The following is a 27,719-nucleotide window of genomic DNA, read 5'->3' on the forward strand; positions in this document are numbered from 1 at the left end:
CCTACGCCAGAGCCACAGCAACGCAGAATCCGAGCTGCGTCTGCAACCTACACCACAGCTCACGGCAACGCCGGATCCTTAACCCACTGAGCAAGGGCAGGGACCGAACCCGCAACCTCATGGTTCCTAGTCGGATTCGTTAACCACTGCGCCACGACGAGAACTCCGCGAAGCATCTTCTTAAAAGAAATCTCATTCATTTGGTCCGGAAGTGAGTTGCCTTTGTGAAATGAGAATGCAAGGCTTTCTGGAGGGCAAAGGAGTTGCGTCAATCCCGTTTTCCCACCCAGATGCAGGAGCTGGAAGAGAAGGAGATGGGCTCCAGGGCAGAGAGGAAAGGCGCACATCCTGGGAGAGTGAGTCAAGCTTCGTGTAGAAAAAGTGCCCCACCGAGGGCTCCCCTTTATGTGGGAGAGCAGAGTTCTGTTTAATTTTGATAAGCAAGATCGTGAACTGGGCTCTAAGCAATCGTTTCCACCTTGATTATTGTTCCTCAAAAGCCGCCCAATACATTCTAAGGAGAAGCAGAACTGGGTGGCGCCTGCTGGGCCGGGGTACCTCGAAGCAACACTGGCGGGCGAAGCTGTGCGTTCCGCCAGGACCGGGCTGGTGACATGCGGCGCTTCAAAGACGGAGCCCCAGGCATCCAAGGCGACGCGCACACTCAGCGCCTCCTGGAAACTCAGCCCCTGCGCCCGCGTCACGCTTCGCAGGAGGCCTCTGGCCCTGCGCGCTGCTCAGAGCACACGCAGGGTCTGCAGGCGCCTCGGGCTACCCCGGAGTCCTACCTGGGGCGGGGGAAGCTGGGAGTCGAGGTGCTTGGCACTGGCCAGCCAGGCCGTGCAGCGCAAGCGCAGGCGCAAGCGAATCCGCAGTACGTGTCCTCCTCTGAGTCTGCGCCCACGGCATCTTCAAACCTGTGTACAGACGTCAGTGCCCCTTGGTAGACTTCTGTTACTGCCTTCTTTCTCCGTTTTGCTTTTCTGTGTTACTTTACTACTCTGTTTCTCTCTCTCCCTCGCCCTCGCCCTCTCAGAGGAGGGTCTTTGGCTGTAGTATTCATTGACCAATACTGAGAGCTCACATAGAGCTTCGCACTGATCTCTTCTTCAGTCAATTGGGGCCAGAGCCACAAGGTCATGGGATACAAGGTACATAGATAAGCGATCCTACCTGTGTCCTGAGACGGACCGCCTTACTGGGCTCTGAGCTTGTGCTGGACAGGATCAGATTGGCTCAGGTGTGAAAGACGTTCCTGGGGTTCTTACCTTGGGCATCTTTCTCAGTATCCTTTGCAGACCCAGTATACTGTCCCTACCACGTAAACTTTTTTTTTTTCCTTTTTTTCCCGGCATGGCACGCAACAGCTTGATATGGGATTTCAGTTCCCAGACCAGGGATTGAACACGCAATCCCAACACTAGACCACCAGGAAACTGTCCCATAAGCTTTAATGTACCCAAAGTCCTCAGCCCTCACATTTTTCACTTTATACTTTCACTTTGGATGTCCTTATCCGATTTGGACTCAATTCCATGATTTTCCTATGCTAACTCCCAGGTCTCCATCTTTAGTCTGGACCTTTCTCTTGTGCTCCACATTCCTAGATTTGTTTTTCGATCTGGGTGGTGGTAACTCAGGTCTGTTCTTTGTGTCACTTTCTGTATGTATGTTTTACTCCAGCCAACCAACTTTTATTGGGAAAAAAACAGCAAGTCTTTCATTATGAAGTGATTTGGAGATTTTATTCTTATAAAAATGGCCTCTGAGCAGATACAGGCAAATGTGCATTATTTACTTACTATATAGTGGACATATTTTCATATCAATATACTATAAAAGTAGCCCAGTTTTCATCATGGCCTGTGGATTCCATCATATGGGTCCTCCATACTCTACTACAGACATTTAAGGGGTTCTCAAATTTTTTGACTAATAAAATAGTCCAACCAACATTCCTTTTTTTGTGAGGGAGAGGGAGTGAATCTGCTGCATATGGAAATTCCCGGACTAGGGGTCGAATCCGAGCCACATTTGTGATCTACACCACAGCTCACGGCAACACAGAATCCTTAACCCACCGAGAGGGAACAGGGATCTAACTCGCAACCTCATGGTTACTAGTAGGGTTCTTAACCCGCTGAGCTACCACAGGAACTCCCCAACCAGCATTATTATATACATACCTCCTGTAGAATTTCTCCTCTACAAATATTTAGAATGAGGTTTGTTAGTTCAAAGTTACACATTTAAAATCCTAAGTATAACCAAACTGCCTCTAGAAAGCCTGTATAAATTTATAACTTCACCAACAACCCTTAAGAATTGCCCTTTCCTCACACCTTCACCAGCATTAAAAATGACCAAACTTTATTAACTTTTTTTTTTGGCCAGACATGGGACATACAGATTGAACTCGTGTCACAACAGTAACTTTGCTGGATCCTTGACCCACTGAGACACCAGGGAACTCCCCCAAATGATCAAAGTTTAAATATTTTCCAGTATGATAGCCGATAATAGCTCATGATTATTTTAATTTTACTTATTTTATTTTGTTTTGGCCACGCCCACAGCATGCAGAAATTCCTGGACCAGGTATTGAACCCACATCACAGAAGTGGCAATGTGAAGTACTTAACTTGCTCACTGAGGCATCAGGGAATTCCTTGTTCATGAAAATATTAGGTAGGGAGTTCCTGCCATGGTGCAACGGGATCGGCAGTATCTCAAGAGTCCTGGGACACAGGTTCAATCCCTGGCCCAGCACAGTGGGTTACGGGTCTGGCATTGCCATGGCTGTGGCTTAGGTTGCAACTGCAACTTGGATCTGATCCTTGGCCTGGGAACTTTGTATGCCTTGGCCGGGGGTGGGGCCAAAACAAAAAATGGTAGGTAATATTTTTTCCTACATATATTGGCCATTTCCATTTCCTTCTCAGTGAAACACATACACCAAGCTTTTGCCAACTTCTATAGTAAGCCTTTTGTATATTTTTAAATTATGTAGTAGGAGCTCTTAGATTAATAAATGACTGTGGGCTCCCTAGCTAGAAGAAAATAAAGGTAGACCCCTACCTCACACCAAAGATAATTGAAGAGTTTAATTAAAAAAAAAACTATAAAGTATATGAAAGATTTATAGGAGAATATTTGTATAATTTGGGGGTGGGAGAAATTCTGTATGGCTAAGGACACCGTAAACAAATCATCAATAAAAAGACTAGGAAAATGTATTTGGGAATATCTGACTGACCAAGGTGATGTTACTTCTTCTTGAGTCAGTTTTCACCTTTGTATTTTCCAAGAAAATCAGCCATTTCCTCTAAACTTTAAATTTAATGATATGAAGTTAGGCATAGTCTTTTCTGAATTTTTAATAAATTCCATGTTCTCTGCAATCCTTTTGTTCTTCCTAATATACTCTACTTGTGTTTTCTATTTTTTTCATGGTCAGACTTGAGGTTTTCTTCTTTAGCTTTTTTTGGCAATGATTTTCTTTTTGTCTACTTCATTGTTTTTTTCTTTCCATTTTATTACCCCCCTCTTTTTTTTGCTTTTTAGGGCCACACCCACGGCATATGGCGGTTCCCAGGCTAGGGGTCTAATCAGAGCTGTAGCTGCCGGCCTACACTGCAGCCGCAGCAGCATCAGATCTGAGCCTCGTCTGCAACCTACACCACAGCTCACAGCAACGCCGGATCCTTAGCCCACTGAGCAAGGCCAGGGATCGAACCTGCAATCTCATTGTTACTAGCTGGATTTGTTTCCGTTGAGCCACAATGGGAACTCCAAGATTTCCTCTTTTATTTTTCTATTTTTTTCTGTTTCTGCTTTCTTCAGTGGAATACTTTATTTCATTTATTTTCAGTCTTTTGTGTTTTCTAAGAAATGCCTTACACTCTTAAGAGTGTAAATTTTCCACAAAGAAAACCTGTACATTTTTCTTTTCTTTTGTGGCTGCCCTGTGGCATATGGAAGTTCCCAGGCCAGGGATCAAATCCAAGCTGCAGCTGCAACCTGAGCCACAGCTGTGGCAACAGCATATCCTTAACCCACTGCACTGGGCTGGGAATCAAACCAATGCCTCCACAGAGACAGTCTGGATCACTAACCCACGGTGCCACAGCAGGAATTCCAGAAACCCTGCACATTTTGATACACAGTACTCTTACTGCCATTTATCTCTAAATAGGTTCTAATTTCCATTTCAGTTTTCTCTAAAGAAATTCTCAAAAGAATTCTTTTGTGGAGTTCCCGTCGTGGCTCAGTGGTAATGAATCTGACTAATATCCATGAGGATGAGGGTCCAATCCCTGACCTTGCTTCGTGGGTTAAGGATCTGGCATTGCTGTGAGCTGTGCTGTAGCTCAGCTCTGATACGACTACTAGCCTGGGAATTTCCATGTGCTGCATGTGTAGCCCTGAAAAGCAGGAAGGAAGGAAGGAAGGAAGGAAGGAAGGAAGGAAGGAAGGAGTTATATTGAAAAGTAATTGAAATATCTAAGGGATTATATTAGGGGCATAAATATTTTCATGTTGTTTTTGTGTCATATTGTGGATCATCCTTCCTTATGAAACAAACGCTTTCAAATCCCTACTATGTACACAATGTACGCCTCCCTACACAATGTACATAGTATTCAGGTACAGAAGTGAATAAAACTGGTGAGCTTGCTGACCACATGGGGTTGAATTTCTGGCATTCAGAAAATGTGGCATTTATCGAGATTTTCTTTGTTGGCTAGCATTTGAACATTTTCTTTAAAAAAGCAAGCGTTTTCTCAGTTTGTTCAAATGAAGTTCTCCCTTGATCTTCAGATTCTGAGAAAGGAGAGGTCACACCTCCTATGATGATTGTTTTTCCCCCAAATTCATGTATTCTCCAGCAGTTTATGCTTTACATTATTGTAACACTACCTCATTTGGTGTGTGAAATCTCACTCAGCCCTATTACATCTTCTTGATGTTTTCATCCATTTATCCATAGATGATAAAGCTTTTTATCTCTTTAATTTTTTTGCCTTTGTGTCAATGTTAATAATTTTATAGATGCCCCCTTTCTTTCTTTCTTTCTTTCTGTCTGTCTGTTTTTCTTTCCTTCCTTCCTTCCTTTTTTTTCTTTCTTTTCTTTTTAGATTATTGTTCATAGGTGACAAGTTCTTTCTTTTCTTCTTTTTTTTAGGGTCGCCCCCGCTGCATATGAAGGTTCCCAGGCTAGGGGTCGAATCAGAGCTGCAGCTGCCAGCCTACACCACAGACAGAGCAACGCAAGATCCGAGTGTTTTATGGTTAATGTCAGTCTGTTACAGCTGTGCTTATTTTTCTATTACCTAAGTTTCCACTTTCTTTTCTTTTTTTTTCTTCTTTTTAGGGCAGCACCTGTGGCATAAGGAAGTTCCCAGCCTACACCACAGCCACAGAGACACAGGATCTGAGCTGCATCCGTGACCTACACTGCAGCTTGCGGCAACACCGGATCCTTTAGCCTACTGAGTGAGGCCAAGGACTGAACCCTTATCCTCACGGATACTAGTCGGGGTCTTAACCCACGGAGCCACAAGAGAACTCCCATTTTTCCATGATTTTAAGTGTCACGTTATTTGGGGGGTGGGGACAGAAAGTAGTCAGATGGTGCTTTTCTAGATTTCTTTTCCTATTGTTCTTGGTATTCTCAGCAAGCTCTGCTGTGTTCAGTTGATCTATGTTGGGTAAGTTTGTTTTTCTCCATTTGTGTTGGCTAACACAAGCATCTAGCTCAGCATGATCCTGGCACTGCTCTCCAGGCTAACGGAGACTTGAAAGGCAGTTTCTCAGCTGATTATTTAGACCTCTTTTGATCAGGATCGTGTGCATTTATCTGCACACCTAAAGCTCCCAAATCTGTTCAACACAGAAACACACATGTGCAAGCACAAAGATGCCAAAGTGTGAAAGATTCTAAAAACTTTTACCCCCTCAAGAGATCTGAGTTGGAAGGACACATTCAACCAAAGTTGGGGCAGGAAACTAAGCCATCCCATAAACTAAGCAATCTCACTGCTCAGCACAGGTGGAAACTGGATGGTTCGCAGTGTGGCCTGCAGTGCAAGCTGTCTGAAGGGCATAAGGCCAGTACATAATTCTGCTGGACAAGCAGCATGGGGTTGAGGAAAGACAGTTGATTTTCTGAGGCAAAAGGGCTTGTTTCCAGTCTTGGCCAAACCACCTACTGGTGATTAAGAAAAGCCAGGCAGGGAGTTCCCATTGTGGGGCAGCAGGTTAAGAACCAACTAGTATCCATGAGGATGCAGGTTCAATCCCTGGCTTCACTCAGTGGATTGAGGATCTGGCATTGCCACAGGCTGCAGTGTAGGTCCCAGATGCAACTCTGATCTTGTGTTGCTCTGTCTGTGGTATAGGCTGGCAGCTACAGCTCTGATTCAACCCCTAGCCTGGGAACCTCCATATGCTGCGGGGGTGGCCCTAAAAAAAAAGAAATAACTTGTCACCTATGAACAATAATCTAAAAAGAAAAGGAAAGGAAGAAATGAAGGAAGGAGGAAAGAAAAAGAAAGAAAGAAAGAAAGAAAGAAAGAAAGAAAGAAAGAAAGAAAGAAAGAAAGAAAGAAAGAAAGAAAGAAAAGAAAGAAGGAAGGAAGGAAGGAAGGAAAGATAGAAAGAAAGAAAGAAAAAGAAAGAAAAGAAAGAAAGACGAGAAGAGAAGAAAAAAGAAAAGAAAAGCAAGAGTCTCCTTGTGGTGCAGGGGATTAAGGATCCACCAATGTCACTGCAGCTGCTGTGGCTCAGATTCAGTCCCTGGCCAGGGAACCTCCACGTACTGTGGGCAAGGCCAAGGGGGAAAAAGAAAGCAAAGGCACAGAATTGCTGTGTTGAAAGAAGGAAAGAGGAAAGGAGGGAGGGAGGGAAGGAAGAAAAAGAAAGACCAGGCTCCATCTTCCAGTGGGATTTGATATCCATGTACATGACTGTAGAAGGCAATAATGGATTAATCATTTCCATATGCATGCTATTTTCATTTGAAAAATATTTTTGGCTGTGCCCACAGCAGGCAAAAGATCAAACCCATGGTACAACAGTGACCCAAGCCACAAGTGACAAAGCCAGATTCTTAACCCCTCTGCCACCAGGGAGTGCCAGTACATACTATTTTAGAATTCTCCAAAATCTTTCCATACCTTAGCTCACTTTTCTCTTACAACAACCTGGTGCATTATTATTATTATCCTTCTTTTACAGATCAGGAAATAATCTCTCCCAGGCTCCCGAGTTAATGAAAAGACATATGGGTTCATATTCTATTCCCTGCTTGGGCCTGTGTTTGGTTCAGGGGGGTGGGCACTGGGGCTTTAAAACATGAAGCTGGGGAGTTCCCGTCATGGCTCAGTGGTTAACGAATCCGACTAGGAACCATGGGGTTGCGGGTTCCATCCCAGGCCTTGCTCAGTGGGTGAAGGATCCGGCGTTGCCGTGAGCTGTGGTGTAGGTTGCAGACGCAGCTCGGATCCCACGTTGCTGTGGCTCTGGCGTAGGCCTGTGGCTACAGCTCTGATTAGACCCCCCAGCCTGGGAACCTCCATATGCTGCAGGAGCAGCCCAAGAAATGGCAAAAAAAGAAGAAAAAAAAAAGACAAAAAAAAAAAAAACCCACGAAGCTGGGAGTTCCTGCTATGGCTCAGGGGAAATGAATCTGACTAGCATCCATGAGGATTTGGGTTTGATCCCTGGCCTTGCTTAGTGGGTTAAAGATCTGGTGAGCTGTGGTGTGGGTCACAGACAAGTCTTGGATCCCATATTGCTGCGGCTGTGGTGTAGGCCTGCAGCTACAGCTCTGATTCAACACCTAGTCTGGTAACCTCCATATGCCACAGGTGTGGCCCTAAAAAGAAAATAATAATAATAATAATTAATTTAAAAAACCCATGAAGCTGGAAGCAAGATTTCTAACCTGGAGTGGGGTAGCTGCCTGCAGCTTTGTTTCCATGTGGGAGAAACCCCATCTGCATGGGAGAATAAAGCTGAAGGGTGTAGAGAAGCAGGAGAAAAGAGAGAACACACACACACACACACACACACACACACACACACCCCTCATAGTAGTGTTTGAATCTGTGGTTTTGGAGGGGGGTCCTTGGAGGCCAGCTGCCACTTTCAGTTTTAGGAGCCAGTAAATCTCCTTTTTCCTGAAGCTACTTTGGCATGAGTTTCATCACTTAAAATCAGAATCCCTTGGAGTTCCTGTCGTGGCACAGCGGAAACAAATCTGACTAGTATCCATGAGGAGGTGGGTTCGATCCCTGGCCTCACTCAGTGGGTTAAGGATCTGGCATTGCTGTGAGCTGTGGGGTGGGTCACAGACAAGGCTCAGATCTGGCATTGCTGTGCTGTGGCATAGGCCAGCAGCTGTAGCTCCGTTTGAACCCCCTGGCCTGGGAACCTCCATATGCTGAGGGTGCGACCCTAAAATGCAAAAACCAGAATCCCTGATATCCGGAGCTCTCTTCACACCCCAATCTTACTCTTGCCCCGTGGTTATCTCATCCATTCCTGGAACTTCAGCCTCCCGGAGCACTGGGGAATTCCATGTCCCGTTCCAGACCAGACCTCCTCCCTGAGTCCCAGACACCCGGCCTCCACGTCCCATGTAGGAGTTCCCCCTCCACGTCTCATGAAGACATCAAGTCCACTACATAATCACTTGCTTTTTCTTTTCTTTTCTTTTCTTCTTCTTTTTATTTATTTATTTTTTTTGGCTGAACCCATGGCAAAGGGAAATTTCTGGGCCAGGGATTGAACCTGTGCCACAGCAGTGACCCAAGCTATTAGCAGTAACAACACCGGATCCTTAACCCACGGAGCCACCAGGAAACTCCACGTTACTGCTTGCTTTGCTCCACCTCCACCTTACAACACCGTTCCAGGTTCTCCTGTACCAATGAGTGGCATCATTGTTTTAGTTACCCGGAGCAGGTATCTTCTTGGCCTCCCCTCTCTTTGACCCCAAACCTGCCCACCTTCAATCTAAGGGGTCATCCTCTTCCCTTGGACTTGCTCTTTGCTGACATTCTTTTTCACATCTGCAACCTTGCTCTGTCTTCCTTCTAGTTCCACCTGAAAATGTCTGACTGCATCTTCTAGCCCCATGAGGATGCCTGGTTTGCAGCCCATGTCTATTCATTCCTCCATCTAGAGTACCTTTCTCTGTGACCTCTTCCTTCTATTTGTTTTTCCTTACATGCCCAGTTATCTCCATGGTTAGATAGTGAATTTGAAAAATTATGTGTCAGAGTACCCATTGTGGCCACCATGTTGCCTTGGCAACGCTGGACTCACCTCTCCTGACTTCTGTTTTCTCCTCAGTCTTGTGCAACAACTTCCCACTAGCTCATGTGCAATTTGATGTCTTTTAAAAATGCTTTTTCTATTTTATCCAATGCTTAAATTATTTTCGGCATGAGAGTTGACCGAAGTTCCCTAGCCCAGCATCACCGGAAGCAGAGGCACTCGCCCCTTGCCACAGGTCCCCACCTTCATGGGCTGCAAACCCAGCCACTGGTTTCTTGACATATAGTCTGCCCTCTGTTCCCCACAGTCACCAGAGGGATTGTTCTAAATGCAAATGAGATTTCTAGAATGCAAATTTGGGGTTTCTGTTGTGGCACATAGGGATCTGCTGAGTCTTTGCAGCACCAGGAAGCAGGCTAGATCCCCAGCCTGGAACAGTGGGGTTAAAGGATCTGGCATTCCCCCTGCTGCCACAAGGGTCAAAACTGCCGATCTGATTCCTGGTCCCAGGAACTCCATATGCTTTGGGTGCAGCAAAAAAAATTAATTAATTAAAAATAAAATGCTGGGAGTTCCCATTTTGGCTTAGTGGAAACGAATCTGACTAGTATCCAGGGGGACACAGGCTCAATCCCTGGCCTTGATCAGTGGGTTAAGGACCCGGCATTACCTCAAGCTGCAGTGTAGGTCGCAGACATGGCTTAGATCTGGCGCTGCTATGGCTGCCAGCAGCCACAGCTTGGATTTGACCTCTAGCCTGGGAACTTCCATCTGCTGCGGGTGTGGCCCTAAAAAGACAAAAATGAAATTTTTTTAAATAAATAAAAAATAAAATGTAAATCTGATCATATCAGAACTTAATGTCCTTCAGTGGCTCCCAAATGTCTTGGTGCAACATTCAATTTTTTTTAGCAGAGTAAACCAGACTCCAGTAAGACTTATATGTCACATAAGTCTTTTTTTTCTCTTTTTTTTAATTACTCAAATGAATTTATCACATCTGTAGTTATATAATGTTCATAACAATCCAATTTCATCAGATTTCCATCCCACAGCCCAAGCACTTCCCCCCACCTCCCCAAACTCTCTCCTCCAGAGACTGTAAGTTTTTCAATGTCTGTGAGTCAGCATCTGCTCTGCAAAGAAGTTCAGTCTGTCCTTTGTTCAGATTCCACATGTCAGTGAAAGCATTTGATGTTGGTGTCTCATTGTATGGCTGACTTCACTTAGCATGATAATTTCTAGGTCCATCCATGTTGCTAAAAATGTTGGGATTTCATTCATTTTAATGGCTGAGTAATATTCCATTGTGTATATGTACCAGATCTTGATCCACTCCTCTGTCGATGGACATTTAGGTTGTCTCCGTGTCTTGGCTATTGCAAATAGTGCTGCAATGAATATCAGAGTACATATGTCTTTGTGAGTCGTGGTTTTCTTTGGATAGATGCCCAGGAGTGGGATTGCCGGATCAAATGGTAGTTCTATGTTTAGTTTTCTGACGAATCTCCATACTGTTTTCCATAGTGGTTGCACCAATTTACAATCCCACCAACAGTGTAATAGGGTTCCTTTTTTTCCACACCCTCTCCAGCACTTATTGTTTGTAGACTTTTGGACGATGGCCATTCTGGCTGGTGTAAAGTGGTACCTCAGAGTGGTTTTGATTTGCATTTCTCTAAGAATGAGTGATGTTGAACATCTTTTCGTGTGTTTGTTGGCCATCTGTATATCTTTTGGAGAATTGTCTGTTTTAGATCTTCTGCCCATTTTTTGATGAGGTCATTTGGGGGTTTTTTGGTATTGAGCTGCAGGAGGTGTGTATAAATTTTGGAGATTAATCCCTTGTCAGTTGATTCACTTGCAAAGATTCTCTCCCATTCTGTGGGTTGTCTTTTCGTTTTGTTTAGGGTTTCCTTTGCTTGCAGAAACTTTTAAGTTTGATTAGGTTATGTCACATAAGTCTTATCACTCTCCTATGAGACCCCATAAGACTGGAAGCGGCCCTCCTGCTCCCCCCACTCTCATCCTAGGCTCTTGCCTCACCCAACTGGCTGGAGACCTAGAATGCTCGTGTGCCTCTGCCTGGGGCATTTCCATCCCAAACAGCCATTGCCTCTTCCCTCTCTGGCCCGGCTGACTTCCCTTGTGTTTCAGGTCCTGGCTCAGGCATTCCCGCTCTGGGAAGCTTTGGTAGTTTCTTTGGAGGCCTTCCTAGGCCCTTTCATCACGCTCCGTGCCCATCCCTACTTTGATAAAAGCGTATCATTCTGTGACTTGTGTTCTGGCTGGTCTCCTTCTCTAGACTACAGACTTCAAGGCTGAAGCATTCTTCCTCTGAAGGCACAGGCTACAAGCAGCTTACACAGCGCTGTGCCTGACCCTATATGTTCATGTACCAATAGCATGGAGTTATCCTGGGCAACTACTATTTTGATTGGATCTTACCTGACCTATTCCTTGCTTATAAAGTTCTAGAGTCGCAGCACACCACAACTCTTGCCTTTATTACCACTTTGGCTTAGGCGCCTCACTTAGGAATTTGTGTTCCAATACGTGTTTTGTATTTGTATTCTCATCTGTGTTTAAAAAATGGGGGGAATTCCTGTTGTGGCACAGGGGAAACAAATCCAACTAGTAACCATGAGGTTTCGGGTTTGATCCCTGGCCTCGCTTAGTGGGTTAAGGATTCCTCTAAACACAGGGACTGTGGGGCTTGTGCACAGTTTCATGATGCCACCACTCCAGAGGTCGGGATCACTCAAATCCAGGGCACTCTCCCATGGGAGGTGGGGAAGCTCTTGTTCTGAAGGTGGGGCTGTGGGGTGGAAAGTGGGATATGCACACGGAGGTGGCTGCCTTGGGGAGGGAATTCCAACCCAGGCTGCAGCTGACTTCTTATGTGAGATCAAAAATAAAAATGAGGAGTTCCTATTGTGGTTCAGTGGGTTATGAACCTGACCGGTATCCATGAGGACACAGGTTTGATCCCTGGCCTTGCTCAGTGGGTTGAGGATCTGGCGTCGCCACGAGCTGTGGTGTAGATGGCAGGTGGGGCTCAGATCCTGCAGTGCTGTGGCTGTGGCCCGCAGCTGCAGCTCTGATTGGACCCCTAGTCTGGGAACCTCCATATGCCGAGGCTCTAAAAAGCAAAAAATAAAAATAAAAATTAAAATTAAAATTAAAAAATGGGGAATTCCAGGCTAGTTCTACATGCCTGAGTTACTATTATCTGCTTATTTCTTCTTCTTCTTCTTCTTCTTTTTTTTTTGGCAGCACCTATGACATGCAGAAGTTCCTGAGCCAGGGATCAAACCTGTGCCATAGCATCAACCTAAGCCACAGCAGTGACTATGCTGGATCCTTAACCCACTGCACCACAAGGGAACTCCTTATTCTTTACTTAATTCTTCCCCACATTGGGGTAGCTTTTTTTTCTTTTTATGGCCACACCTGCAGCATATGGAAGTTTCCAGGCTGGGGGTCAAATGGGAGCTGCAGCTGGGGCTTATGCCACAGCCAAGGCAACACTGGATCCGAGCCACAGCTGCAACCTACACCAGAGCTTGCAGCAACACCAAGTCCTTAACACACTGAGGGAGGCCAGGGATTGAACCCACACCCTCAGAGAGACAATGTTGGTTCCTTAACCTGCTGAGCGACAGTGGGAACTCCTAGGGTAGCTTTTTAAATTAAGATAAAGTGAAATAGAAACATTTGAGGTATAAAAAGGAGATCAGAGACTGTTTAGGGAAAGACCCGGCCATATTACAGGAATCTGGGGTGAGACAGGAAGACAGTAATTGACTCTTGAGACCCATGGCCTCAAGAGGCGAAAAAGGGGAAGCGAATGGTCTCGTCTGTTTGATAAAAATGAATCATAGATGTTTAAAGAGGCCAACTTTTACTGGCACTAGATTCTGAGAAAAAACTGTTACAGGGATCCTCATAAAGAAAATAATAGGGCACGTAATTGACAGTGTCTTCAATTGTAATTTCTGGAAGATAGGAAGACGTTATTCACATGGCTATTTCTTTGCTAAAAGCAAGGAACTTCACATTAGCCCAGGAATTTTGCTCTTTGGGAGCAAGTCTGATATTGAAATAAGACTTAGGGAACCAGAACAGACTAATGACACCGCTCTTGGTATTGCTCCTGTTTCCTCTATTTCAGTTTTTCTTTGTGGCATATGGAGGTTCCCAGGCTAGGGGTCGAATCGGAGCTGTAGCCACTGCCCTACGCCACAGCCACAGCAACGTGGGGTCCGAGCCGCGTCTGCGACCGACACCACAGCTCACGGCAACACCAGATCCTTAGCCCACTGAGCAAGGCCAGGGATCGAACCCGCAACCTCATGGTTCCTAGTCGGATTTGTTAACCATGGAGCCACGACGGGAACTCCTCACCAGGCTTTTTGAATCCACCTCCTTTACCTAGTAGTGAGGAGGTGGCCGATCTGTCCTGGTTGAGATGGCAGTTATGAGTATGTTACATATGTTACCACAGTACAAAAAAAAAAAAGAAAATCGATTTTGAAGCATTCTCAATGTTTGGAATGTTTAAGCCTCCCAAGAGAAATCACTTAATGTTCTATGAAGTTCTGACGTATGATGTACGAGCTTAACAGTTGCCTACGAGAGCCTCATGGTTAACTCACGTCTGTCACAGAGGGGAGCTGGATGTGCGCGGGTGTGGCACTGAGTCAACACAGCTGGGGTCTTGGTGCAGAGTCATGGCTGATACATGTTTGCTGGGCTGGGAAACCCAGACATGGACCTGCAAGCACTTCTCAGGAAGCTCGCTGGCAATGAGCTTGTGACAAAGTATGACAGGATTTAAGGCAAATATTCCTTCACGCTTCCAGTGAGGGGTTTTGTTTTTGTTTTTGTTTGTTTTTTTTTTTTTAGCCCACGGTATGCAGAAGTTCCCAGGCCAGGGACTGACCCTGAGCCACAGCAGTGACCTGAGCTGCTACAGTGACAGTGGGTCCTTAACCCACTGAGCCACCAGAGAACTCCAGTGCAGAATTTTTAAACAATAAAGCCAAACATCCACCACAAGCTGAAAGAGCTAAAAAGAGGACATCACACTACGTCAGTTCCCTTTACTTGGTTTTGAAATCAACTTCCCCCTGATCTTGAAATGAGTTATCTACACTAGCCTTCCTTTGAAGAGGTGACCCAGGAAATGGAGCCATGCCGTCTGTGGCTTTGATAGTGACCTCACTAGACGCATGGGGTGGGAAAGGGTGACAGATGCCATCAAAGCGGGATCCCTCAGTCAGCAGCGTCTGCACAGCCTGGGGGTTCCCCAGACACACAGCAGAGTCCAGGACCCTACCCCAGACCTCCAGAGTCCGAATCTGTATCTTGACAAGATCTCCAGTCAATTGGAGTGCAGTTGAAGGCCTAAGAAGCGCTCTTCTAAATGAAGAAATGACAGCTTGGCCCTGTCCTGGCCACTCAGCACAGCAGAAGCCACAGTCAGGCACACAGGTAACAAGGAAGGAGACTCGGGTTCACTTACTGCTAAATGCCCACTTCGTTTCCCACCTATGACTACTGCCAGCCCTGCCTGCATCTCAGGATGTCCTGAGGGCCAGTGGGGTCCTTGCTGACAAAGCTGAAGTGATCAGGGCCCAGCCTGCCTCTCAGACCTTATTGGGTATCACTTTTCATGGTGCCTACTGTGTTCCTGCTACATTGACTGCAGGCAAAACTCACTTCTGCCTCAGGGCCTTTGTACAAACTTTTTTTTTTTTTGGTCTAGAAAGCTTTTCCTTTTGAGCTCTGTGTGTCTGGCCCCTTCTTGTTTTTCAGATCCTCTGCCTAATTCAGAGGTTCACTAAAATCGGCGAGAACCCCTCAGAGCACCCAATCTGGTCACTCTGTTCTAATCCGCTGCAAGGTGCTTATCCTGCCTGGGCAGAGTCGGTGACGGTCTTACTGTGGGTTTGAGCCCCGGAGCCCTGAACTGTACCCAGCACACTATGCTCAGTGCACATTTGTTAACAAGAGGCTGAAGATGCTGGATGAAACGAAGCCATGCGTGAGAACGAAAATGCTTTTATTAACGAATACAACCTGCCTTGCTTTCACTGGAGATCTCTCTTGGCAATGACAGCAACATCACGCTGATGCTGCTACACACTTGCATCGGAAATAAAAACCTGCTGCCTTCCCATGGAGCGAGAAAAGACTGGCATGCAATCAACACATTTCAGAGGAAGATGACTCACGCACTGTCTGTATGCCCCTCCCTCAGGGGTCACCCACTCACTTAGTTTAACCTCGTCTGTTTGCCTTGAGAAAGTGAAAAGCCTCAAAAGAGCCGATGCCACCTGGCTCTCGGGGCCTTGGCAAGGCCGGCAGATGGCCTGCGGGCGGGCCTGGGGGTGGTGGACGAGCTTCATTCAACTGCATGCTGGGCACCGCCCGCAGGCTCCTTCTGCCACGGAGCTGGGACCTAATAATAGCTTATTGGGATGTTCAGGGAAGCGTGACAGAAGCTGGCTTTAAGTCCAATGTTAGAGGTTCCAAAAGGTGAGTTTCCATGATCTAGGGACACGCCACAGAAGGCGGCATGAGGGCTTAATCTATTTACAGTCCTTCTACCAGGAGGGTTAAGTGAGCTCTCCCACCTCCGTGGGCTCAGGGCCAATTGGTCCCCTCAGCACAGGCAGGGGGGCCCCACCTTCCTCAGTTCAAATATCACAGGGGGTCTCCCTGGACCCTGCCCCCCAGAGGGACAGCCCACCTGCTGCTTCCGCCAAAAGGGCAGAGTTAGGATATGTGATAAGTGAGGGATCTGCCTTGAGGTCCTCTCCTCACTGTCCCAGTGACCCACTGTGCTTGGGGTCAGGTGGGCAGGTGACTGGGGTGGGGGTGGAGGGGATGTCCCAAATATATTCTGTAATGTTCTGTGCCCTCGTTCTTGGTCAGTTACTTCTGTTTTGACCTTTGTTTACTTTTTGATATTTGTGGGGTTTTTTAGGGCCGCACCTGCAGAATGTGCAAGTTCCCAGGCTAGGCGTCAAATCTTGAGCTGTAGCTGCTGGCCTACGCCACAGCAACGCAGGATCTGAGCTGCAGCTGCAACCTACAGCACAGCTCATGGCAAGGCCAGATCTTTAACCCACTGATGAAGGCCAGGGATTGAACTGGCATCCTCACAGACACTATGTTGGGTTCTTAACCCGCTGAGCCACAACGGGAACTCCAGTAACTTCTGGTTTTAAATTAGCTGTACAGCTCCAGAGGCAACAAGGGGAGCGATGGTTTTGTATCGGATCAAGTGCTGGGAGCCTTCCTCCAGGTCGATGACGTAGTCCCTGGAAAAGGAGGAGGACACGTGCCCAGAGAGCTCAGCTGTGGCCCGATGGGGACAGCCTCTCCACCGTCCACTCACCTCTGCTCGTCTGTCTCTGGTTCCACCAGGATGTTTTCCTGTCGCTCCTTCACTCTCAGAAACACGTATGAATCCAGGTCTGGTTTGGGAACTGCCAGAAAAAACGACCATGCCATCAGAAAGGAAAGGCTCAGCCAACGAGATCGAGGTTCGAAAAGCTGCCGGGACAAGCTGCCTCAAGCACTAAGGGACCCCCGCCCCCGGGTGTCAAAGCATCTTGGGGCACTGGAGATCTAAGTGGGAGATCTGGCTCCTTCGGGAAAGAGAGTACTTCCCACCAAGGCTGCACAGCACCCATGTGGTCGGCAACTGAGGAGGCCTTAGGGTGCACAGGGAGCAGGGGAAGAAAGAGCATGGGACGTGGGGGAACCACACACATCCTAGGAGGACAGTGTGCAAAGCGAGTCGGAAAACATTTCTGGATGGAGGGTGGGAGGAGAGGGGATTAGAGAGATGGGGTCACATGGCGATGGCTACCCTTGTTCCTGCTACCAAAGACTTTTTTTTTTAGGGCCACACCAGTGACATATGGAGGTTTCCAGGCTAGGGGTTGAATTGGAGCTGAAGCTGCCAGCCTCCACAGCATCCCATGGCAACGCCAGATCCTTAACCCACTGAGCGAGACCGGGGATACTCGTCCTCATGGATACTAGTTGAGCTCCTTACTGTTGAGCCATGAGGGGAACTCCTCAAAGACTTTTTGTTTTTGATCCAGAACCCTCTCTTTCTCTTGTCTGCCTCTCTACACACTTATTTTCTCATGTTTGAGGGAAGACACTGATCCTTCTCAAAGGTACCTGGAGACCCGAGGGATGTAACCATGGCCCCTGGAGTCTGTAAAGGGACATCCGCTCACCTGCCCTCAGGAGGTCCACCTTCTGTAAATTAGGAGGCATGTGCTTTAAGGCGACATTCTTCAAGTAGTTCTCTGTGTTCACCATGTACCTGAAACACACGGATTCAAGATTGCAGTGATGGAGTTCCCATGGTGGCTCAGCGGTAACAAACCCAGCTAGTATCCATGAGGATGCAGGTTCGATCCCTGGCCTTGCTCAGTGGGTCAGGGATCCGGAGTTGCCGTGGGCTGTGGTGTAGATTGCAGACACAGCTTGGATCTGGCGTTGCTGTGGCTGTGGCGTAGGCTGGCGGCTACAGCTCTGATTCGACCCCTAGCCTGGGAACCTCCATATGCAGTGGATGTGGCCCTAAAGAGACAAAAATAATTAAAAAAAAAATCACTGTGGCAACAGACCTGGCGGAGCCACCAGGGCTGTCAGACAGGCAACAGCGGCTATGTGATCGGCCTCGAGGACACAACCACGAAGCTGTGCTCGTGAGCAGGGCAGTGCAGGCGGCCCACACGTACTGCTTACTCACTCTTGGGCAAAGGCAAACTCTTCTGGAGAAAGGCTGGAAGGCTCCCCCTCAGGGCGTGTTTTCTCCTTTTCAAGGACATGAGGAAAGAACTTCTCTATCTGTGGGGACAGAAAACATGTCAGCACTTCACGCCATCAGCAGGTTTGAGAAGTGGGTCACCAGAGGTCCTGTCTGATTCGAGGGTCACACATACTAGTTTTCTGCAACAGGTCCGGGTTCCTCTTGAAAGTGACTTAAAAAATGGCCAGTCTCCATGGTCGAGACGCTTTCTAATCATAAGACCTGCCCTCTGGATTTTAAAAAGCCAGGTTTCTAAAGAATTTGGAGGAAAAGACTGTGGCACAGCGGAAAGGAATCCAACTAGGAACCATGAGGTTGCGGGTTCCATCCCTGGCCTCGCTCAGTGGGTTAAGGTCCGGCATTGCCGTGAGCTGTGGTGTAGGTCGCAGACTCGGCTCGGATCCCAAATTGCTGTGCTCTGGCATAGGCTGGCAGCTGTAGCTCTGATTTGACCCCTAGCATGGGAACCTCCATACGCCACGAGTGTGGCCCTAAAAATTAAAAAAAAAAGACCAGGGCTCTGAAAAGGAAGGTGGTTTAAAGAGGATGAGAGGCTTTCATAAAAGAAACGCTGCAGCTACCACTGGAAATGGAATTTCAAAGAAAGGGAAGGGGAGGCCATTCAATATTTTTATGTAAACGTACAGGGTGTTCTTCTGTAGGATGAAGCAAAGGCTGGAAAGAATAAAGGCTGGAGAGACACACACAGAATATATGAGCAGGCAGAGAGTAACATCAATCATAATAACATTATCAGCAAGGATAAAGCCTATGATGAAGTGAGGCTTGAGAAAAATGCTGAGAACTAAGAAAAAAAATTAAACCAAAAAACTAAGAGCTCCCATTGTGGCTCAGCGGGTCAAGAACCTGACATAGCATCTGTGAGGATGGGGGTTTGATCCCTGGCCTCACTCAGTGGGTTAAGGATCCGGCATTGCTGTGAGCTGTGGTGTAGGTTGCGGGCCCAGCTTGAATCTGGTGTTGCAGTGGGTGTGGTGCAGGCCGGCAGCCTGCAAACTTCCACATGGCGAGGGTGTGGCCGTAAAAAGAGAAGAAAAAGCTAAAAGCCACAGAAAGGTGTGTGTGTGTGATGAGGGACCAGGAAGGGCACTCTGGTCTGGAGTCAATGCTGTCATGATCACTTCCGTTGGGGAACTACTCCTTGCAAGCAGGGTCAGGACAACAGTGAGGAGGAGCCGAGGGCGGAGATCAAGGAGGTCTGATCCTTCCCTAGTGGTGCAAGGGGTTAAGGATCTGGCACTGTCACTGCAGTGGCTCAGGTTTGACTCCTGGCCTGAGAACTTCCACGTTACGGGTACAGCCAAAAGATAAATCAAGCCATGCAAACACTTGGGGGTGACAGGATGGGGTAATAACAATAATTTAAAAACTTCAGAAGAGATTTGTGTTCACGGAGAGGCAGAATGAGCCTGCAAGTGCTACGTGATGCTGGGCAGCATCACCACCAATCCAACAGTCTAACATCCAGGATAAAGGAAGTGGTCAGCCCATCTTTCACCAAAGTGACCAAATGACAGCGGGAATTCTGTGCTCCATTGAGGGTGGGATAATTTAGGAAGATTGTGGACAAACCTTTTCAGGGAAGAGAAGAGGAGAAAATAAAGGCCGAAATGTTCAGCTAGAGGACTCTGATGAGCCTGGGGAGCTGCTGTCAGATCTCTGCCGCGCTCTCACGTGGAAGAGGGTATGGGTGATCCCTGAATGACTCTGGGGTTGCGGGGTGGGAGGGGGGGCACCTTCAACCCTGTACAGTCAAAGCCTGTGAATAACTTTACTGTTGGCCCCTGTATCCAAAGTCCTGTGACCGCAGATTCAAGTGAAAAAATTCTGCCTATAGGTGGACCATGCAGTTCAGACCCATATTGTTAAAGAAGTAAATGTGTTTGCTTTGTAATAACTCAGAGGACAAGTGGAACCAAAGGAGAAGCAGCTTCAAAGAAGTAAGAACTTTCCAGGATTAAAAGAGACATGATACAAAATCAGGATGTCTTGCAGTTTCATTTTTATAAGTTAGGTGGCCACAGAGACTGCGTTAAATGTCATTATTGTGGTGCACTTGACACTGACTGAATGACAAATGCAAAAGAGTTCTTAAAACTAGTTCTCCTTGGGAGTTTCCTGGTGGCCAGGGGATTAAAGGTCTGGCATGGGCACTGCTGTGGTGTTGTGGTTTGATCCCTGGCCTGGAAATTTCTGCATGCCACAGGCATGCCCCCCCCCCAAAAAAAACCCAAACAAAAAACCCCCAAACCATCTAGTTCCCTTCTTCAGTATTCTTTGTTCTACCAATGCAAATTCCACCCATAATGCTGCCACAGGGCCACTCCATGGGGTGCCATCGAGCAGCAGTCAGACTAACACCGTCCCTGGATCTGTGATGTGGGTGACACCCAGGAACGATGTCTGGCCCTCCTCACTTTGGCCCCCCGCTGTGGGGCCCCAGAGCATCTCCAGGCTGCACCCTCCCAGCTCCTCCCTAGGATGGGCTGCAGGGAGCCCTTGGCAAACCTTCATGAGCCGACACCGCAGGTAGCTGCTCAGGACAAAGCGGATCCTCTCCATCTCCATCTGATGGATGCTGACCTTCAGGTCCCCCTTCTTGGCTCTCCTGAGATTTTCCTCCTATTAACAGAGAACATGAGGGGCGTTCCCTTCGTGGCTCATCAGTTAACGATTCTGATGAGGATCCATGAGGATGTGGGTTCAATTCCTGGCCTTGCTCAGTAGGTTAAGGATCCAGTGTTGTGAGCTGTGGTGTAGGTCGCAGTCTCGGCTCTGATCCTGTGCTGCTGTGGCTGTGGCGAAGGGTGGTGGCTGCTGCTCCATTTTGACCCCTAGCCTAGGAACCTCTATATGCTGCAGGTGTGGCCCTAAAAAGCAAAACAAACAGAACAAAAACAGAGAACATGAAGTCTGTAAAAAAGCATGAGCATAGGAGCGTCAAAGGCTAAGCACTTTTTTTGTTCACTGCACGAGGCCCACGAGGACCATCACTGTTGGCAATGGTGAAGCCACATGCGGTCACAGGACAAAGCAACTTGTAAGGGCTCTCATTTTAGTTTCTTAATCACACAGTTATACACGACTATAGTCTTGTTGCAAAAAGTGCAAACAGTACTCTTTTGCTTGTAGAAAATGACCATTTGAGTAGAATCTGAATCTGGGTGGTCAGAAGGGCCCAGAAGAACAACTCAACTGTAAAGGAGATAACACAGCAGAACAGAAGAAAGATCTGAAGGGTCTTTTTCATTTGTTTTATGGCAGCACCCAAGGAATATGGAGGTTCCCAGGCTAGGGACTGAATTGGAGCTACAGTTGCCAGCCTACACCACAGCCACAGCCACACAGGATCCAAATGGCATCTGTGACCTACACCACAGCTCATAGCAACACCGGATTCTTTTTTTTTTTTTTTGTCTTTTTGCCTTTTCTAGGACCACTTCCCGTGGCATATGGAGGTTCCCAGGCTAGGGGTCTAATTGGAGCTGTAGCCACCACCTATGCCACAGCCACAGCAATGCCAGATCCGAGCCGCATCTGCGACCTACACCACAGCTCACGGCAATCCCAGATCCTTAACCCACTGAGTGAGGCCAGGGATCGAACCCTCAGCCTCATGGTTCCTAGTCAGATTTGTTAACCACTGTGCCACGACAGGAACTCCAACAATGAATTCTTAACTCACTGAGCGAGACCAGGGGTTGAGCCCACATCCTCATGGATACTAGTTGGGTTCTTAACCCACTGAGCAACAATGGGAACTCCTTTAAGGATGTTAAAAGCAGTGTGAAAACATTAGCCAAGAAACTGTAAAACAGCTACCCTGAGACTGACAGTGACCAAAGCCGGGCTCATCTAAGCCAAAGGCAACAAACTCAGAGGCCACAGGGCCAGGAGGGTGAGGTACAGCGGAGGAAGGTGGGCGCCCAGGGCCTGGGGCATTGGGGGGCACCTGAAAGGGTGGCCCTTACCCTGCTCTGCTCAGCTGTTCTCATGTACAGACACGGGAGTGGTGTGAACAGGTTTTGAGAAGCCTATATCCATGGGGATTTCATGGGAAGCCAACACTCAGATGTTCCCAGGGGCTCTCACACTTTGTAAACGTAGATAACTCATTCAGTGTTTAAAACAAAACTAGGCTGGGCCAAACAGGTTTGCTTTCAGAGCAAGACCTCTCACTCTGCCGACATCCCTCCTAGAGTTGTCCTTTGACCCGAGACAGGCACCTCTTACCATGTGATCCAGCTGTTCCATGACACACTCTACGATTTCAGACTTGTTTTCCAGCAGCTCAGGTGCAAACTTTTCATTCATCCAGGCCTGAGAAAACAATGCCACCCCCCCCCCCCACCCCCAACGAAAGAGCATTACTCACAATGGAGCGAAATAACCCTGTGAATTAGTGCACTCATCCCAAATCACAGCTCCTTCAGCAAAGATGACTGCTGACCAGAAGGAAATACTGGAAATGCTTTGAAAACAAGTTATGCTTTTGTTTTTGTTTTTTTGTGGCCGAACCTGTGGCATATGGAAGTTCCCAGGCTAGGGGTCGAATTGGGGCTGCAGCTGCCGGCCTACACCACAGCCACAGCAACAAGGGATCCAAGATACGTCTGTGACCCACAACCCCAGCTCATGGCAATGCTGGATTCTTTTTTTTTTTAATCTTTGCCTTTGCCAGGGCCACTCCCTTGGCATATGGAGGTTTCCATGCTAGGGGTCAAATAGGAGTTGTAGCCACCAGCCTACACCACAGCCACAGCAACACGGGATCCGAGCCGTGTCTGCAACCTACACCACAGCTCACGGCAACGCCGGATCCTTAACCCTCTGAGCAAGGCCAGGGATTGAACCCGCAACCTCATGGTTCCTAGTCGGATTTGTTAACCACTGAGCCACGACAGGAACTCCTAATGTTGGATTCTTAACCCAGGAATTGAACCCGCATCCTCATGGATATTAGTTGGGTTCTTTACCTACCCAGCCACAACGGGAAATATTTAACTATATTTAGCTATGTTTAATGATGGCTTTTTAATTTCTTTTAGTGGGCGGGCTGTGTTCACGACCTTTTATTCAACCAGCATTATCAGGAAAAAAAAAAAAAATCACCATTCACTTTGAAATGTTGGCAGCATACCTCCTGCTAAGAATAACCCTACCTGGTAGCCAGAGGGTGCGCTTTACCAAGAAGCAGCACCTTTCTACTCTTCCTGCTACTGTCCACCAGGGGGCACCAGCACCCCTCTATTCTGGGAGGAGAAGTGGTAAATCTACAGTCTCTTACTGAAGCTCAGAGCACTTCATGCTTTCCTACTCATCATTATACTCATCTGAGAAGTGGATACGGTTATCTGTACCTTACTCATGAAAAACAGAGATGAAGTTGTTAGTCCAAGAGTATAAAAGGTCACAATAGATATGGAAATTCTGCCACTACACAGTTTGGGAATGAGACGGTCAATTCCTCATTTATGATTCAGGCCCAGACACTTGGTACCTTTCAGAAATTATCAAGGCTTAGGGAACTAGAACAGGGGACTGAGGAAATCTTGCAATCACAGGGGATTTCGCTTTAGCATAGCTCAGAATTACAGGCCAAGCAGTCTCCATTTATTCCTTCTGACATCCTTGCATCTCTGCTTCTCCAACATCACCATCTGGACATGTTATTAAGTATCAGGTATTGCTACTATCATTTTTTCCAGGTGCTCAAAATTTTATAATAGTATTGCAGATATATAGAATTAACCAGAAAGACCATCTTGTATTTTCTTTCTTTTTTATGGCTGCATGTTAGTTAGTTCCCAGGCCAGGGACTGAACCTGCACCTCCACAGTGACCTAGCCTGCTGCAGTCAGATTCTTAACCCACTGTACCACAGTGGGAACTCTGAGACGTCCTGTGTTTTCAAGGAGCAGAATTTGTGAAAAAAAGATCAAATTATCAGAGGACTTATAAAGCAGGAATTTTTATTTCCTTTTTATTCAATAGGTACAAAAATACACACAAGGAGTTCCCACTGTGGCTCAGCGGGTTGCGAATTTGACTAGTATCCACGAGGATGTAGGTTCAATCCCTGGCCTCATTCAGCGGGTTAAGGATCCGGTGTTGCCATGAGCTGTGGTGAAGGTCACAGACGTGGCTCGGATCCCAAGTTGCTGTGGCTGTGGTGTAGGTGGGCAGCTGTAGCTCCGATTTGACCTGGGAACTTCCATATGCCACGGGTGTGTCTCTCAAAAGATTAAAAAAAAAAAAAAAAAAGCTCTGATACAAACACAAATTAAGAATTCACTGCAATATAGTCAGAATTCTCATAGAAAATATAATTTCAAAATTACCTTCTTGGGTTTTGTCACTCATGATGGCATTTAGGGTAGGAGAGCACAAAGAATGCTAAAGCTTGGGAGTTCCCGTTGTAGCACAGCAGAAATGAATCCAACTAGGAACCATGAGGTTGCAGGTTTGATCCCTGGCCTCGCTCAGTGGGTTAAGGATCTGGCATTGCCGTGAGCTGTGGTGTAGGTCGCAGACGGGACTTGGATGTGGCGTTGCTGTGGCTCTGGCATAGGCCAGCAGCTACACCTCTGATTAGACCCCTAGCCTGGGAACCTCCATATGCCACAAGTGCGACCCTAAAAAGACAAAAAAATAAAAAATAAATAATGCTAAAGCAACAAACATGAGAGAGTTCTGCAAAGGGGCAGTTAAAGTGGGAAAGAAAAAGCAGTGACTGCAGTGGATCAGAGACCAGGTTCATATCCTGGCTCTGCTGCCATTGCATGACCTTGGCCAGTTATGTGTGTTAATCTCTAAGCCTCAGTGTCCTCATTTGTAAAATGGAGGTAATACCTGCCCCGGTGGGCTGCTGTAAGGACTATTACCACTCGCAGCTAACATCCAGCGAGTGCTCAGCATGCATCAGACAGCACTCTGAGCACTTCCCACATGTTATCTCGTTTAATCCTCACCACAACAACTCTGTGAGGCTACCATTATTAACTCCACTTTACAGCTGAGGAAGTGCTGCAGACAAACTGTCCAACTTGCCTAAGTTGTAAGACACACGAGTGGCAGGCAGAGATTTAAACACAGGTAGTCTGGGGGGAAAAAAATATACAAATAGCTGGGGAGTTCCCTGGTGGCCCAGTGGTTAGGATTCAGTGTTGTCACCGCTGTGGCTCGGGTTTGATCCCTGTCCTAGAACTTCCACATGCTGATGCGTGAGGCCCCGAGCAAAAAATAGAGGCAGTCTGAACTCTGAAACCATCAAGACTTCATGAGAAAACAACTATAAACAACTCTGGCACACAGGAAATGCCCAATAAACCATGGCTGCTATGACTAAAAGAAGTATCCCAGAAGTGATTTTAGGGAAGCAGTAAACATACAGAACTGATAAAAGAAAAGTATTTGGAGGAAAAAGAAGAATAAGGCCAGTTTTGGCTAAAGAAGGTGTTTCAGCACTTTCTTGGCTAAAGAAGGTGTTTCAGCACTTTCTTGTTAATCCAAGCATTCTACAGGGAAATGGCAGACATTTCAAGGGACTAAAGTCTACACCCTGCAGGTCTCTACTGCAACACTTCCGCAGTGCATGCAAACAATGTGTAGATCTTTGTTGTGCAAACTGTTCTAGTAAATGTCCCCAAAGCTGTCTCTTATTGGCCTCACTTGAGGACTCTGTTTTTGACATTATGAGGTTTCTACCAGGGCCCTTATTTCCTATTTCTGTGTGGGTGGTTATATCCAGTCCATCTTCTCTTGAAATCAGCCTTGAATTCCATCTTCTCATTTTGATTCCTGACATCTGCACAGCTGCACTAAATACAGTGGCTCAACTTGGAGCAGGGGGATTCTGTGGGGGCTGTTTACCTGCTCCAGCCTGTCAATGAGCTCTGCAGGAGTCAGGACCACCTCCTCACTGTCCCCATCAGAGTCCTGTCCCAAGAGGTCCAGTTCCTCTGTCATCTTCTCTGAAATCGGGAACCTAATAAATAAAAGAACCCATACTGTGCCATGTTTTCCATTTGCAAGAATAGGCAATTACATATCTGGAAAAGGGAAATGTTTACTGGAGTTGTCATTGGTGGTGGCTAGAGAATTCATAGACTGTGGTTTTGTAATTCTTTACTTACCTGCAACCTCATGGTTCCTAGTCGGATTCGTTAACCACTGAGCCACGACGGGAACTCCTGTAATTCTTTACCTCTTCCCTCAAATCTTAGGTCAGGGATCAATTTCCCAAAGCAGTCGCTTTTTTTTTTTTTTTGCCATGCCCATGACATGTATAATTTCTGGGGCCGGGGATCGAACCCGTGTCATAGCGGCAACCTGAGCCGCTGCAGTGACAACGCCGGATCCTTAACCCGTGTTTCCACGTGCACCCTGAACGAAACAACTATCACACTTGTCTGCTTTCCAAGAAGAGGTCTTTCCTAAGGGACTGCGTTCACTCAGCTCTAATGGGAATCCTGGCACCTCTAAGTACTGGGGACACAACGACCAGGGCAGCCCCTGCGCTTGGCGCCGCGCCTCACAGCAGACACTTAAAACTGCCAGGAGAACCAACCTACGCCCACTTCCTAGAAACACATGGTCCAGTAGCATCGGGAAGGTGGGTAGTGGGGACGGAGGGCACGTCTCCGAAGCCTCAGGGAAACCCAGGGCACATTCCTACAGCTCAGCTCAGCTCCCCTCCTGGGGCCGCAGGCACATGGTCACCACCTCCCCCAACGCGCGCGCGCGCACCCGCTCCCACCTGCACGCTCACCCGTGCCGGGGCAGGTGCGAGGCCTTCCGGGGTACGGGCAGGAAGGGCCGGACGCTTGCCGACTAAGCACAGGCCCCCTGGCAGTCCACGCGAAGACTTCCGGGGAAGCAGTCGATCCACTTCTCAGCTCCCGCTCTTCTCTCCGAACATCCCCTCTGCGTCTAACGTCAGCGCGCACTGACGGCGCTGACCAATCACGCCCTGCTGCCGTGCCCACCCAGGGGCGGGGATTGCGTCCGTGGGGCTCTCCCAGCAACTTCCTGACAGGAGGAGGCGGGAGGCGGGGCCGGGTGAACCCCGCCCCCCTTGGCCGGCGCCAGTGATGGTCGGCAGGGGGCGCCTGGCCACCGCGACTGAGGACATCGGCGACGTGGGCCTCTCCACCTGGTGCTGTCGCCCGCGTGTGCTCTGGCTTGTAGCCCGGCGGACAGAAAGGTGGGCTGTGTTAAAATCAGGACTTTTCCACCTCCTGCGTATTTTCACGCCCGCTCTTGTGTCCTTTCTGGTTCCTTCATCTCTGCTGGAACCTTTGCTTTGGCCACTACTCCCAGCCTATAGGTAGTGGTTCGAAAGGCGCTGTAAGGGGTGCCAGACCACCAACAACCACATCCGTTGGGACCTGAGAGAAATCCAGGTTCTCAGACCCAACCAGACCTGTGGAATCAGAAACTGGGGGATGAGGTTCAACAGACTTGGCTCATCACGTGATTCCCATGCAGGTGAGCTTGGAGAACCACTGCTTTGGGCAATGCTTCCAGCTCAGCTGCTCTCTAGGTTATTTTGACATTAAATGTTATG

At 47.6% G+C, this 27,719-nt stretch overlaps 1 protein-coding gene across 3 annotated transcripts; it reads right to left on the bottom strand.

Moving 5' to 3' along the window:
- Positions 1-15,335: 15,335 nt before the first annotated feature.
- Positions 15,336-27,096, bottom strand: GINS4 (GINS complex subunit 4). Of its 3 annotated transcripts, none has more exons than XM_047771816.1 (8): positions 26,922-27,095; positions 26,024-26,138; positions 22,385-22,471; positions 20,660-20,773; positions 18,071-18,168; positions 17,550-17,638; positions 16,694-16,784; positions 15,336-16,616 (listed from the first exon to the last, which is right to left on the bottom strand). In XM_047771816.1, exons 2-8 carry the CDS (start codon positions 26,117-26,119, stop codon positions 16,520-16,522), a joined length of 672 nt encoding a protein of 223 aa, XP_047627772.1. In that variant the 5' UTR covers positions 26,120-26,138; positions 26,922-27,095; the 3' UTR covers positions 15,336-16,519. The 3 variants fall into 3 exon arrangements, with proteins under 3 accessions (XP_047627772.1, XP_047627774.1, XP_047627775.1); XM_047771818.1 differs by having other exon boundaries at positions 16,454-16,616; positions 26,910-27,095; XM_047771819.1 differs by lacking the exon at positions 22,385-22,471 and having other exon boundaries at positions 16,454-16,616; positions 26,922-27,096.
- Positions 27,097-27,719: the final 623 nt, after the last annotated feature.

The sequence above is a fragment of the Phacochoerus africanus genome, chromosome 3, assembly GCF_016906955.1.
Source record: "Phacochoerus africanus isolate WHEZ1 chromosome 3, ROS_Pafr_v1, whole genome shotgun sequence".
Classification (NCBI taxonomy): Eukaryota; Metazoa; Chordata; class Mammalia; order Artiodactyla; family Suidae; genus Phacochoerus; species Phacochoerus africanus.